The sequence below is a fragment of the Medicago sativa genome, chromosome 7 (genome assembly GCF_051527215.1).
Source record: "Medicago sativa cultivar Bolivia chromosome 7, Bolivia_mono, whole genome shotgun sequence".
Classification (NCBI taxonomy): domain Eukaryota; kingdom Viridiplantae; phylum Streptophyta; class Magnoliopsida; order Fabales; family Fabaceae; genus Medicago; species Medicago sativa.
The window spans coordinates 54,344,071-54,356,775 of NC_140755.1; the positions used below are offsets into that span (position 1 = coordinate 54,344,071).

General features: G+C 33.4%; 1 protein-coding gene across 1 annotated transcript; it reads left to right on the forward strand.

The window, feature by feature from the left end:
- The first annotated feature begins 10,516 nt into the window (after positions 1-10,516).
- Positions 10,517-11,900, forward strand: STOMAGEN (stomagen). Its single transcript, XM_085723816.1, has 3 exons — positions 10,517-10,779; positions 11,342-11,403; positions 11,508-11,900. Exons 1-3 carry the CDS (start codon positions 10,707-10,709, stop codon positions 11,691-11,693), a joined length of 321 nt encoding a protein of 106 aa, XP_085579942.1. The 5' UTR covers positions 10,517-10,706; the 3' UTR covers positions 11,694-11,900.
- Positions 11,901-12,705: the final 805 nt, after the last annotated feature.

Genomic DNA, 12,705 nt, shown 5'->3' on the forward strand with positions numbered 1-12,705 from the left:
CTTGGACCAGAGATCATTCAAGAAACGACTTTGAAGATTAAGTCAATTCAAGAGAAGATGAAGATAGCTCAGAATCGTCAGAAAAGCTATGCGGATCAGAGACGGAGACCTTTGGAGTTTAATGAAGGTGATCATGTGTTTCTAAGAGTTACGCCTAAGCTGGGTTTGAGAGGTGTTTTTAGAACCAAGAAATTAAGTCCTAGATATGTGGGACCGTTTCTGATACTCAAGCGTATCGGACCAGTAGCTTATCAGTTGGCTTTACCTCCAGCTATGTTGGGATTGCATGATGTATTCCATGTATCGCAGCTGAAGAAGTATGTTCCAGATCCTTTTCAGCCAGTTGAATTAGACTGTATAGAGTTAAGATCAGATTTGACGTATCAGCCAGAACCAGAGAGTATAGTAGACCGTGATGTCAAGTCTCTCAGAAACAAAGAGATTCCCATAGTGAAGGTTGTATGGAAAGGATCACCAGAAGGTGAAGCAACATGGGAACTCGAATCAGAGATGTCGAGTCAGTATCCGCATTTGTTTTCAGGTAAATTTCAAATTTCGAGGACGAAATTTTTTTTAAGGGGGGTAGGATGTAATATCCCACTTTTATGAAACGATGATTCATCTGTTAACAATAAAGTAAGCGCATTTAAGACTAAGGGTAAGATGGTAATTGCGCACGAAGGGACTATTTAAGGACTTTAGTCCAAATTTTTCACACAATCCTCTTCACTTTCTCTCACTAGGGTTTGAAAGAAAGTTTTGCTCTCCCTCCTCTCTAGAAAATCGATCCTCACCATCCTTCTTCTCCCATAATCTTTGTTTCATCTTTCTCCTCTTTGGAATCAAGTATGTATTATCTAGGGTTTATGGTTTTTGGTTAGTGGAGTGTTGAAGCAACCTTCCCTTTTCTTCTCTACTCATGATCTTCCTTTAATCATCTCCTAATCTTTCAAGAAGTTGAAGTTTAAGCAAGGCTAGGGTTTGGTGCTTGTTGGTAACAAGTTGGAAGCAAGCTTCACCAACATCCATCTCTTCTCTAGGGTTTTGGTCTTAGGGTTTGCTGTCAAGGTTCTCAAGTTGTGAACTTGATTTGAGGTTATGTTAACGTGAGTTCTTAGTTAGTAATCCAACCATGGTATGTGTTTTACTTGCAAGGAAAAACTTTATATTTTCTAGGGTTGTACATAGAGAAAGTTACCCCTTTTATGCCATGCATCATTATACTTGTGATTACTTGCTCAATGTCTGTTTTATTGGTTCTATATGATCTCTAGTACCATGATAAGCCTTGGGATGCTTGGATTTGAGGTTTTTGAGTGAAAAATACCATTTTTGACAATTTTTGAGTGTCCACTCGCCTCCTACTCGCCAAGGCGAGCAGGTGCTCGCCTCCCACACATAATCACTCGCCATGGCGAGCAGACAGTGGGGAGACCCACTGTTTTGTTCGTTCCGGGTGATTATGGTGTTTCGCGAGCGGTTTTCCTTATATAATCTTTTATACTTTAACCCCTCAAATCAGGATTTCAAGGCAAAGACTTTTAAAATGTTTTCTTGATTGTTAAGCAAGTATTCACATGGTATAATTAAGCATGGCGAATGAAAGTCGTAGCATGAGGTGAAGGAGTAGCATGCAATAATTAATAAGGGAAGTGGAACTAGAACCTTGACGTAGTCGTCAAGAACTAGAGTGCTAATCAAGATTATATTATGTTAATGTGCGAAGAATATTTTCTTACGCTTATGAACTTGTATGTTATTACCCCAAGGGATCGATCAAGGATCCGAGTTATAAGTATTTAACTCATGTATGTGACTTTTCATGTATGCATATGAACAAGGCTAATACAAGATGTAGGTGCTCGTGTCTCTCGTTATCCACGTCAGGGGGATACGGGAGGTTCTCGACTTAAGGGGAATGGTTTAAGCCGTAAGGTACCCACACGACACCGAGGGAGTCCGATGTACGTACATCTGTCATGTTTGGGAGTTTACTCGGGGTTACTCCACCCAGGACTCTCCGTAAAACGAATCAAGATAATGTTTGATTGTTCAACCCTAACATAATGATATAAATGAATGTGTTCATGCATGATTATGATATGATGATAGATATGAGCAAGTTATAAAAGATTGCCAAGGACGATCTTAGGATACCCTATTCGTCCGGTATAGGTTGTGCCATGATTTGATTCATGTTTAGGCTTAGATACATTTAGCGTATCATAGCAAATCGGTGCTAGGAACCCTTGACCGCCATGGCACGTATAAGAATATCAAGCCTATAAAAAATTAGGAGATATCTAAGACGGATTTAGCTTGCACGACCGTCTAAGGTACATGACCACACACTTACAATCAACCGCCAGGTTGTAATATAGACACGTGATAACCATAGGTTTCCCCGAGGTTATCACTAGCCTAGGGCTAGGAAGAACTCACTGAGACATTATGTCTCACCCAACTCCTTTTTTGTTCAGGTTCACAGGTTGTGCAAGGAAAAGGTAAAGAAAAAGTCTTGGATTGATCGTGACTTCATGGAATCGCTTTGTTGTGAATTAGAGATGCATATGTTATATTATAAGATGTGTAATTATGAATTTTGTATTTACACTACGTATGACAAACTTTGGTGTAATAATGTAACATAGAAGCCTTGGAGTGATGTTGTAACCAAACTTCCGACTTGATGTCGTTTCATGTATTTGTATAATTAATGTATCCAATACCAGTTTAACGCTTATTTGAATATTCTAGACACTTTCAAATTTAGGCGTTACAAGCCCTGTACTAAATCCATAAGAGAATAACACATGAAATTATGGACATATATTTTTAAAAGAAATATCTCATATCTCATTAATCATATCTCATCAATCTCATGGTCATGAATCATATCTCATGTTAAACTAACAACTTGCCAATGATCTTAGTGAAATTTCGTGTTTACTGTCAGGGACCTAACTGACAGTACACAATCAGGGACCTAACAGTAAGTAGAGGACATTGATTTTCGATTCAGGGACCTAACTGACAGTAAGTAAACACAGTCAGGGATCTAACAGTAAATTGAGGATATTGATTTTCGATTTATGGACCAAAGTGACCATTTTTTACTTTCACTTTAGTCCCTGTGACATGTCATACTCCTTGTCAGCATGTCACATCATCACTTAACAGATTTTTTTAACGGCAGAGACCAAAGTGATAACGGAAGTGTAGAGTCAAGGACTTGTTTGTATTTAATCATGAGTGAGAGACCTATATGACAGCGAGGTGCAGATTCAGTGACTAAGTGACTATTTGTTCATTAAACGTCAATTCAAAATATCTCATTTTCTGTACACTATGAAATAATTATTATTTCTATCAAATCACCATGTGAGTGTTCTACTTAGCCATTTCCTCAGCAATATGCATTGCATCCTGTTGTCATCCCCTCTTTGCAAATAGTTGACCTAATAACTTAGAATAGGTTGTTCAGAGAAATTCAGTGATAGGAAGATTCCACATAATATTGAAAACCAAGTTAACGAACTTATGGCAATGTTGGCTGTCACACGACCCCAACCACAAACTAGATCAAATAATTTACTACCTCCGTCCCAATTTAATTGACACAATTTTGTTTTTCACACATATTAAGAAAAATGTATAAATAAAAGGGAAAATGAAATATATTGTATTGGGAATGATAAAAGTAGTATTATTTAGTGTTATATTGTATTGGGAATGATGAAAGCTGTATTGAAAATTGAAATGAGTCAGTTATTTTGGGACACTTTTTTTTAGAAAATGAGTCAGTTATTCTGGGACGGAGGGAACTTCAATAAGTGTTTTCTTTTTAACTGACCCATTTTAATTGGGTCAGTTTTTTTTTTTCCGCTTTTAATGTTGATAAGATTGATCCAGAGTTCCGACATATTACTAGACAAAGTAGCATAGATTTATCTAGAACAAGTCATCTCAACTATTTGGCCAACAAAGCCCTTCTTTAGACCTCACATTTTTTATTTTTTTAACTAGTATATATTTTGTAATTCACACTCCATGACAACATTTAATATGGCATTAATTAACATGTATGCGTACATTGTGATATATTGCGATTTTCACAATTAACGTTAGTAGTTTCCTTCATTAACGTTGAGATTCACGCTCTTTTTTTTGTTCTCTTCATCCCTTACTTACAGTCTCACAACTATCTCACTTGCCCATTTCCTTTATTTACGTTGGGAACTTCAATAAATAGACGTAACAATAATCAAATCTACTGTGAACAAAGTAGTACAAAAATATGAATTAGACAATTTGGTTTTTAAACTAGGGAAGAGGTACAATGATTTTAAACTAGTCCTTAGCTTACTTATTATAAATAAATTATATATATTTTTTTTTAATTCTAGATGTTCATCTCAACCAATTTTAATGTCTAATGTGAACAGTAAGGGTGTTGTCTTTATAAAATTAAACTTTTTAAAAATAATATTTTATGTAAATTTAATTTTTCAAGCTTTTTGAGATGCAAAAACGTTTATTAAATTATCACAATCGAGTTCATTTAACATTTTTTTTTTCTTTTTTTGGTGTTAACCCTCCGATTCCAATGGGAATGAGGTCTTTGGTAATCTGGAGTTCGGTTGGGCCTAAGGTAACTTAAGTTTGGTCAATAATTGTTCCGCATTAGAATCATGTTCAAGTTCTCCTGAACAATTTATCCTTTGGTAGAGCTTATTGACCAGTTGAGATCATTTTCTTGGTTAACATTTCTTTTCAATAGTACTGTCAAACCAAGAGATAATTATGAGACTCTAAGTAAGGGACGAAGAGAAAGATAGTGCATATATACTTAAAAAAAAGAATGTGAATGTCAACAATAAAGATGCAAACTATAAACATTAATTGTGGAAAATCGCAAGAGATAGTTGTGAGACTGTGAGTAAGGGATGAAGAGAACAAAAAAAAGAGCGTGAATCTCAACGTTAATAAAGGAAACTACTAACGTTAATTGTGAAAATCGCAATATATCACAATGTACGCATACATGTTAATTAATGCCATATTAAATGTTGTCATGGAGTGTGAATTACAAAATATATACTAGTTAAAAAAATAAAAAATTTGAGGTCTAAAGAAGGGCTTTGTTGGCCAAATAGTTGAGATGACTTGTTCTAGATAAATCTATGCTACTTTGTCTAGTAATATGTCGGAACTCTGGATCAATCTTATCAACATTAAAAGCGGAAAAAAAAAAAACTTTCTCACAACAATATTATTATTAATTTTTATAATTGGAGTTCTTTTATGTCAAACAGTCTACGAGTTAAAATTTCATATTTAAGGTAAATAAGTGAAGACTTTAGAGTTTAAACTCCAACATATACATATATAATATAATGTCTCTACCAATCATCTATGCACACGGGGAATGAAGCATACTTCTTATTGCTTAAGTATGATGATTGAAGAAGTTACGTATTATAAAGAGAAGTTATGGTCTAAGGTGTTGCAATAGGTGGTGAGAATGAGTAATATTTGTTCCGTTGATCCGACGTAAAATCTTTTTAGGCAGCAGTATAGTTTGGAAGCTTTTGGTCTGGATCTCCATAATGTATTCATCAGAAGGTGTCTCTTTTACTATAAAAATTCATTTTAATTTTCAGTCCATCCCTTGATCCCATTTTTCAAGGTTTTTGAGATATATGCATATGCAACTATACTGTGACAACATGAACAATTATAAGTACAACTGTATCAATCATAAATAAAAATTGTATCAATCATTTAGTTTTATACAGTATATCAGAAACCACGAACAATTTTTTATTTTTTTTAACAAGCAAAAATGATGTATATTAACACCGACAAACAATATCTTCAGCACAAGGTGTATCAAAGAGACCACGAAGAATTTACAAAGTCAGCACCTGAATACAGATACAAATCAGTCGATGCTCAAACATACAAGCGAACTCGACCACCATATATGAACCCCAAAAACAAAACAGACTTTCTTAGCTTGAAGCCACCATAAAGAATACAACTTAACTTTTCCTAATAATTGAAACATAGTATTTTCTTTCTGCTTAAATACCTTGATGTTACGCTCGTTCCACACAATCCAAACACACAGTAACCAAATCAACTGAAGAACGGACTGCCGCGATTTCAAACCACCCGTGTAATAAATGAACTGCTGAAAATGATCTATAATCACCGGAGAATCCACACCATCAAATCCTGAGTAGTGAGCATATCATAGAAATCACGGACCGAGTAACCCCTGAAGGATCCGGGAGCCACTGCCAACCATATGAGAAGGTAGACTGCAAAGAAACATCAGATAATAATAACCTACACTTCGCTAGCATCTCCTCCTCCCACACCCACAACCTCCTCCTCCAAACCCAAGCTTCCCCTCCTTCGCCCCACCCAAGCAAAAACATGCTCCTAACCGGAGTTGATTTATCAACAACTAAATCAAACAGACGGCGGAAACGCACACTAAACAGAACACAACCAACCCAGCAGTCATACCAAAACAAAGTATCTGCCCCATCCCCCACCTTTCTCATAACCATCTGCTCAAACAAACCCCCCCTCACCGCCACCGCCGCCACCATCACCCCTAATCAAACCAAATTTTGTTAAACTCATAGGGTATGTTTGGTTTACCGAAGAAAGTTTAAGGAAAGAAAGTGAAAGGATAGATAGTAGAAGGAAAGAATGGTTGAAGAAAGTGAGATGATTATTTTAGTTGTTTGGTATAAAAGAAAGTGAATAGATTGTGAGAGGAAAGAAAGATATGTATATTTGCAAAATGACAATTATAACCTTAAAAGTTCTAACTAAATGTGTTTATTTTAAATTAATTATGTTATCTACACATTTAAATATATTTTATTAATAATTTTTAATTTACCTAATATTTGTTTTTTTTTTTGAGGGAATTTACCTAATATTTGTTACATTTTTGTTCGAAACATCACGCAAGCAATTTAGAAGCACAGCTTGTATTACAATGCTTGGTCAACAAAGTAATATAATTATTATAGCAAGGGTACTTTTGACTTTTCCCTCTAAAAGTTGGTGATCCTCCATCTTTCCGTCCATAATAGTGGGGAAAAGTTTTGAGTGTGGGTCCCACCTCAAAACTTTCTTTCCTCTTCTTTTTGAGGTGTTGCCAAACTGTGGAAAGTCAATCTTTCCACACACTTTCTTACCTTCTTCTATCTTTCCTTAACCTTTCTTTAGATCCAAACATAGCCATAAACTAATATTAATTCGATATGTCGGTTATATTAGAGGATACTTATTTAGCTCCAAAATCTTATCCATGTACAAAAACATGATTTTAATGATACTCTCATAATTGAGGACCAAGTTGATACTTATTAGGGAGCATAAAATGGTTGCTTACACTAAAATGTACAACGTACTATGTAATTATTGATAGGTGTCCAACAAGCCGACCACCTATGAAAGACTTATGACCTAATAATTATCATTTCTATCAAATCACCATGTGAGTATTAGCCATTTCTTCAGCAATATGCATACATTTTTTTTGTATTATTGACCAGGTTTTACTATTAGCATTGCATCCGGTTGTCATCCCCTCTTTGCAAATAGTTGACCTAACTTAGAATAGGTTAGTCAGACAAATTCAGTGATAGGAAGATTCCACATAATATTGAAAACCAAGTTAACGAACTTATGGCAATGTTGGCTGTCACAGGACCCCAACCACAAACTAGATCAAATGATTTAGTTAGTTTACTTTTATCTTTGGGATCTTCAATGAATAGACGTAACAATAATCAAATCTACTGTGAACAAAGTAGTACAAAAATAAGAGTGATGTGTGACACCCAGTTTTTCTCCAGAACAATTTGTCCTTTGGATTTTAGGTAGCTTAAGTTTGGCCAATAATTGTTTTGTATAGGAATCATGTTCAAGTTCTCCTCAACAATTGATCATTTGGTAGAGCTTATTGACCAATTGAGATCATTTGCTTGGTTAACATTTCTTTTCAGCAGTACCGTCAAACCAAGAGATAATTGTGAGACTCCAAGTAAGGGATGAAGTGAAAGATAGTGCATATATACGTTAAAAAAAGAGTGTGAATCTCAACAATGAAGATGCAAACTATAAACATTAATTGTGGAAAATCGTAAGAGATAATTGTGAGACTTTAAGTAAGGGATGAAGAGAACGAAAAAAGGAGAGTGAATTTCAACGTTAATGAAGAAAACTACAAACGTTAATTGTGAAAAATCGCAATATATCACGATGTACGCATACATGTTAATGCGATATTGTCAAGGAGTGTGAATCACAAAATATATTCTAGTTAAAAAAAAAAATTTAAAAATTTGAGGTCTAAAGCAAGGGCTTTGCTGGCCAAATAGTTGAGATGACTTGTTCTAGATAAATCTATGCTACTTTAGACACCAGAAGAATTCATTTTACTGCCGACGTAAAATCTTTTTAGGGGGTTCTAGATAAATCTATGCTACTTTAGTTGAGAAGACGTAAAGTTGAGGTATTCATCAGAAGGTGTCTCTTTTACTATAAAAATTCATTTTAATTTTCGGTCCATCCAGCCATTTTTCAAGGTTTTTGAGATATATGCGTATGCAACTATAGTGTGACAACAATTATCAGTACAACTGTTAAAAATTGTATCAATCATTTAGTTTTATACAGTATATCAGAAACCATTAACAACTTTTTTTTTTCTTTTTAACAAGAAAAATGATATATATTGATACTAACAAGCAATCCCTTCAGAACAAGGTGTACCAAAGAGACCACGAAAAATTTATAAAGTCATCACCTGAATACATATATACAAATCAGTCGATACCCAAACATAATAAAAACCCACAACCTCCTCCTCCAAACCCAAGCTTCCCCTCCTTCCCCCCACCCAAGCAAAAACATGCTCCTAACCGTAGTTGATTTATCAACAGCTAAATCAAACAAACGGCAGAAACGCACACTAAACGGAACACAACCAACCCAGCAATCATACCAAAACAAAGTATCTTCCCCATCCACCTTCCTCACAACCATATGCTCAAACCAACCCTCTCATCGCCGCCACCACCCTCCCTAATCTTCACTATCTCTCTCCACCACAAGGAACAACTGCGAACAACAGAAATAGAAATTGTCATTGCAATTCAAAAACCTTATAATAAAAACTTGATAATGTATTCAAATTCCTGATAGTATTACAGAAATAAAATGATGACGCCAAATTTGAGTATCACCATTTTCAAAGCAAATATTTTAAAAAGTTAATTGTGAAATTAAAAATTAGACAAGGAGCACATTTTGAAGTTCAAAATATGAACATATTTAACTCACTTCCTGCTAACCACATTATTTATGAGTCAAGTGGCAAAAGTTTAACATTTTAATTTTATGGTTCAAATTCATTTGAGACAATTGTAAAATGATAATTAGTATCACTTATTAATAATAATTTATCTTTTTTCAACTTTTATAAAAGAATTAAAATGAGCCAATTAAATTTGATCGAGTTGAGAATTATTCAACTCATATTCCACAAAGACTTGAGTTCGAAACTCATCGTTGATGTGAGAATTTTTTTGATAGATGATATTTGAATATGTATGTCAAATTTTTTTGGGTCTGACTCTGGTTGCGAGGAGATTTAACAATTTTTTTATTAAATAAAGCAAAACAATATTCATTAATTCAAATTGATAAAATACATCAGATACAATAACATCATCAACATCGCCTTGTTAAAAAAAACATCATCAAAATCGCTAAAAACGTAAATGGTGAATCTGCGAACAAACTCATAACATCCAAGTTAATAGCATACAACGGCAAAATGACTACAAATAATATGATAAAATCTAGAAAAATGCTATTTAACGCGAAAATAACCATCCCGACTGTTTCAAGACACATGTAGCATGTATGCCACTCATCCACTTTTTCAGGATTTCCATATTTTTCTCCCCCACCTCCCGTGATACCTGCTCAAAGATGCTTTTTGATTGGCTTGTTTTCATTCTTGATAATTATTGTCGTTGTGAATGACATAGCTGTAAAATCTAAATCATCAGAATACTCATGTTTTCGGATTTGCAATGTTGACGCTTAAATCATTAATTGAATCAGTGTTTGACTGAAACTGATCTTTCAAAAGGAACCAAACGTACAAGACTGACAAACAAATCCAAAGTATATAAATTAAAATCTTCAATATTTTTTTATATTTATTGAAGATCTTTGTTGGGATGTGAAGCCACATTCAAAATATGGAAGCCCTAGATGCTCTTTTTGGTGGAGGACATGTCTTCACACATACTTATGTCCATTCCAAATGATTCTTTACTATTGAAACACCATTATTACCCAAACCAAATACCAAATCAATCACTATCATTACGGTCTCCATTATGGGCAATCTAGTAATTCTAATTGGACCTAGAATTTCCTATGAGTTAGCCACTATAGTCAGCATTCAGTACCTTTCTTTGATCATGTTCCTCTGTCTTAGTGCAGATTTTGCCAGTCTATCTCTTATGGTCACTAATTCACCACAACACCACATTATCTTACCTATCTTTCCTCATCTTTATCTTTCCAAAAACACATTTTTTATCTTAAATATATTCTCTTCTCTTCAAAGTTAGCATAACAAAAAAAAAAAGAGGAGAATGGGTAACACCAAACTCCCAAAAGTACTCATGCTACTCTTGACCTTAATTCTTGCAGCTAAAGTTATACAAGGTCTACTCATGTCATATTGTCCTACTTAATGATACTATGATTCTTCTTTTCCTATAAAGTTCCAATGAATTCTCACCTTCTTCTTAGTCCTTACACTCTTTCTTTTTTTCACTTCTCTTGGATTCTTCTTATTATTATATTGGATGCTTCTTTCAATTGTATATAGTTTGGAGCATATATTAACTGTATTCTTAACATAAACATATATAATACTCATAATATTAGTGTTATTCATATTATACCTTACTTTATTGGTGTATTTTTCTTTATGTTATATATGATTTGCTTTAGACATTAAGTGCATTTTCCAAATTGTCATAAGTTTTACAAAATTACATTGGTGCCACGATTTTGTTGAAGTTTTAAAATGTAATATTTGCAAAAAAAAAATGTAATTATTCTAAACCCACCACCAATTTAAGCATGCACTAATTTCAACAAAAGCACTTCTCTAAATTATCAAGGTTGTCAAAAAACACTTTGCAGAGAAAAATAATTTAGTCTCAATTTCTTGATGCATATGCATTTTCAATGTATCCTAAATTTGTAACATTCTTTGCAGGAATTGAAACAAAAGGGTGGATATCACAATCCTCACAACCTCAAAGAGAACTAAGTTTGAAGGTGAAATCAAACACATGAAATATCAATTTGAATTAATTGCTTGGTAAGTTTTCTCTATACACTTAAATTAATGCATCAAATATTTTTGTATCTATTATTTTCAGGGTAGCAATGAAGCATGGAAACAAAGAAATTCTAGAAGATTGATGATTGGATCCACAGCACCAACTTGTACTTACAATGAATGTAGAGGCTGCAAATATAGATGCAGAGCTGAGCAAGTTCCTGTGGAGGGAAATGACCCCATCAACAGCCCTTATCACTACAGATGTGTTTGTCATAGATCATGATATATAATAAATATATTATGATTATGATTATATTCATTAAAATAGATTATATAGGATAATGTTAATTTTGTGTTTTGGTAGAGTTGAGTTTATCTACAAGCCTTCTTCTAATTAGTTGTTAGTGCTTATGCTGAAATGTTCAAAAATTTTGCATTTGCTATGTTGTCATTCAATTATAATAATGAGAAGCCTATTTGTTAAGTTTCATTTTCATATTTTTACTTCTATTTTCACTAATGCAGCTAAAGTCATTAATATAAAAAGGGTTTTTGCTAACAAGTGCTTTAATGGTATTGTTTAAGGAGACCATAAATAGAAATATTTTCTTAAAGATATAAGTCAAACATATAAAAAAGTAATAACCACACATATTTCTATACAAAAGTTACTACTATTGATTGTTTAAACAATGCCCCAAAGACACTTGTTAACATTTCCCATGTAAAAAAATATCAGAACTTTTGATGTTAACGTATTGTCATATGATTGTGTTGTAATGCCACATAGTTAATAACCTTTTTTTTTTGAGAAAGAATATAGTTAATAACCTGGTTGGAATCCTTAAGGATATGTTTGGTTCTATTATAAGTCAATGAAAATTGATTGATTTTCAATGAATTGACTTCAGTAATTCATTTTAGTTATAAGTGAACTAAACGTAAAGTTTTTAATACATTTATGTAAATATGAGTTCAATAATTTTAAGTTTAAAGTCACGTTTAGCGATAAAAAATGAAAATATTACTTCATTAGAATCAATTGTATTTGAGAACACTGAACCTTTTTCATTCTATGGTAAAACTAATTTGAAATGAATTAATTTTAGTTGAATCTAAAATGATTTTTATTTGAATGTATTTGAATAAAAATGTGCGTCTAAAAAAATGATTCTACAAATAAAAACTTTACATTCTAACTTCAGATGGAATCATTTTATCGCTTAAAGTTAGCTTCAAGCACAAAAGCATAGATTAAAATTCATTATGAAAGACCAATTGCACTAACTACATGT

What these genes read in the sequence shown, in the direction of transcription:
- STOMAGEN (XM_085723816.1), top strand. Translation starts at nt 10,707, where the DNA reads ATGGGTAACACCAAACTCCCAAAAGTACTCATGCTACTCTTGACCTTA. An exon ending in TGCAGCTAAAGTTATACAAG is followed by an intron (nt 10,780 to 11,341) that starts GTCTACTCATGT and finishes CATTCTTTGCAG; the next exon opens with GAATTGAAACAAAAGGGTGG. An exon ending in AAAGAGAACTAAGTTTGAAG is followed by an intron (nt 11,404 to 11,507) that starts GTGAAATCAAAC and finishes TATTATTTTCAG; the next exon opens with GGTAGCAATGAAGCATGGAA.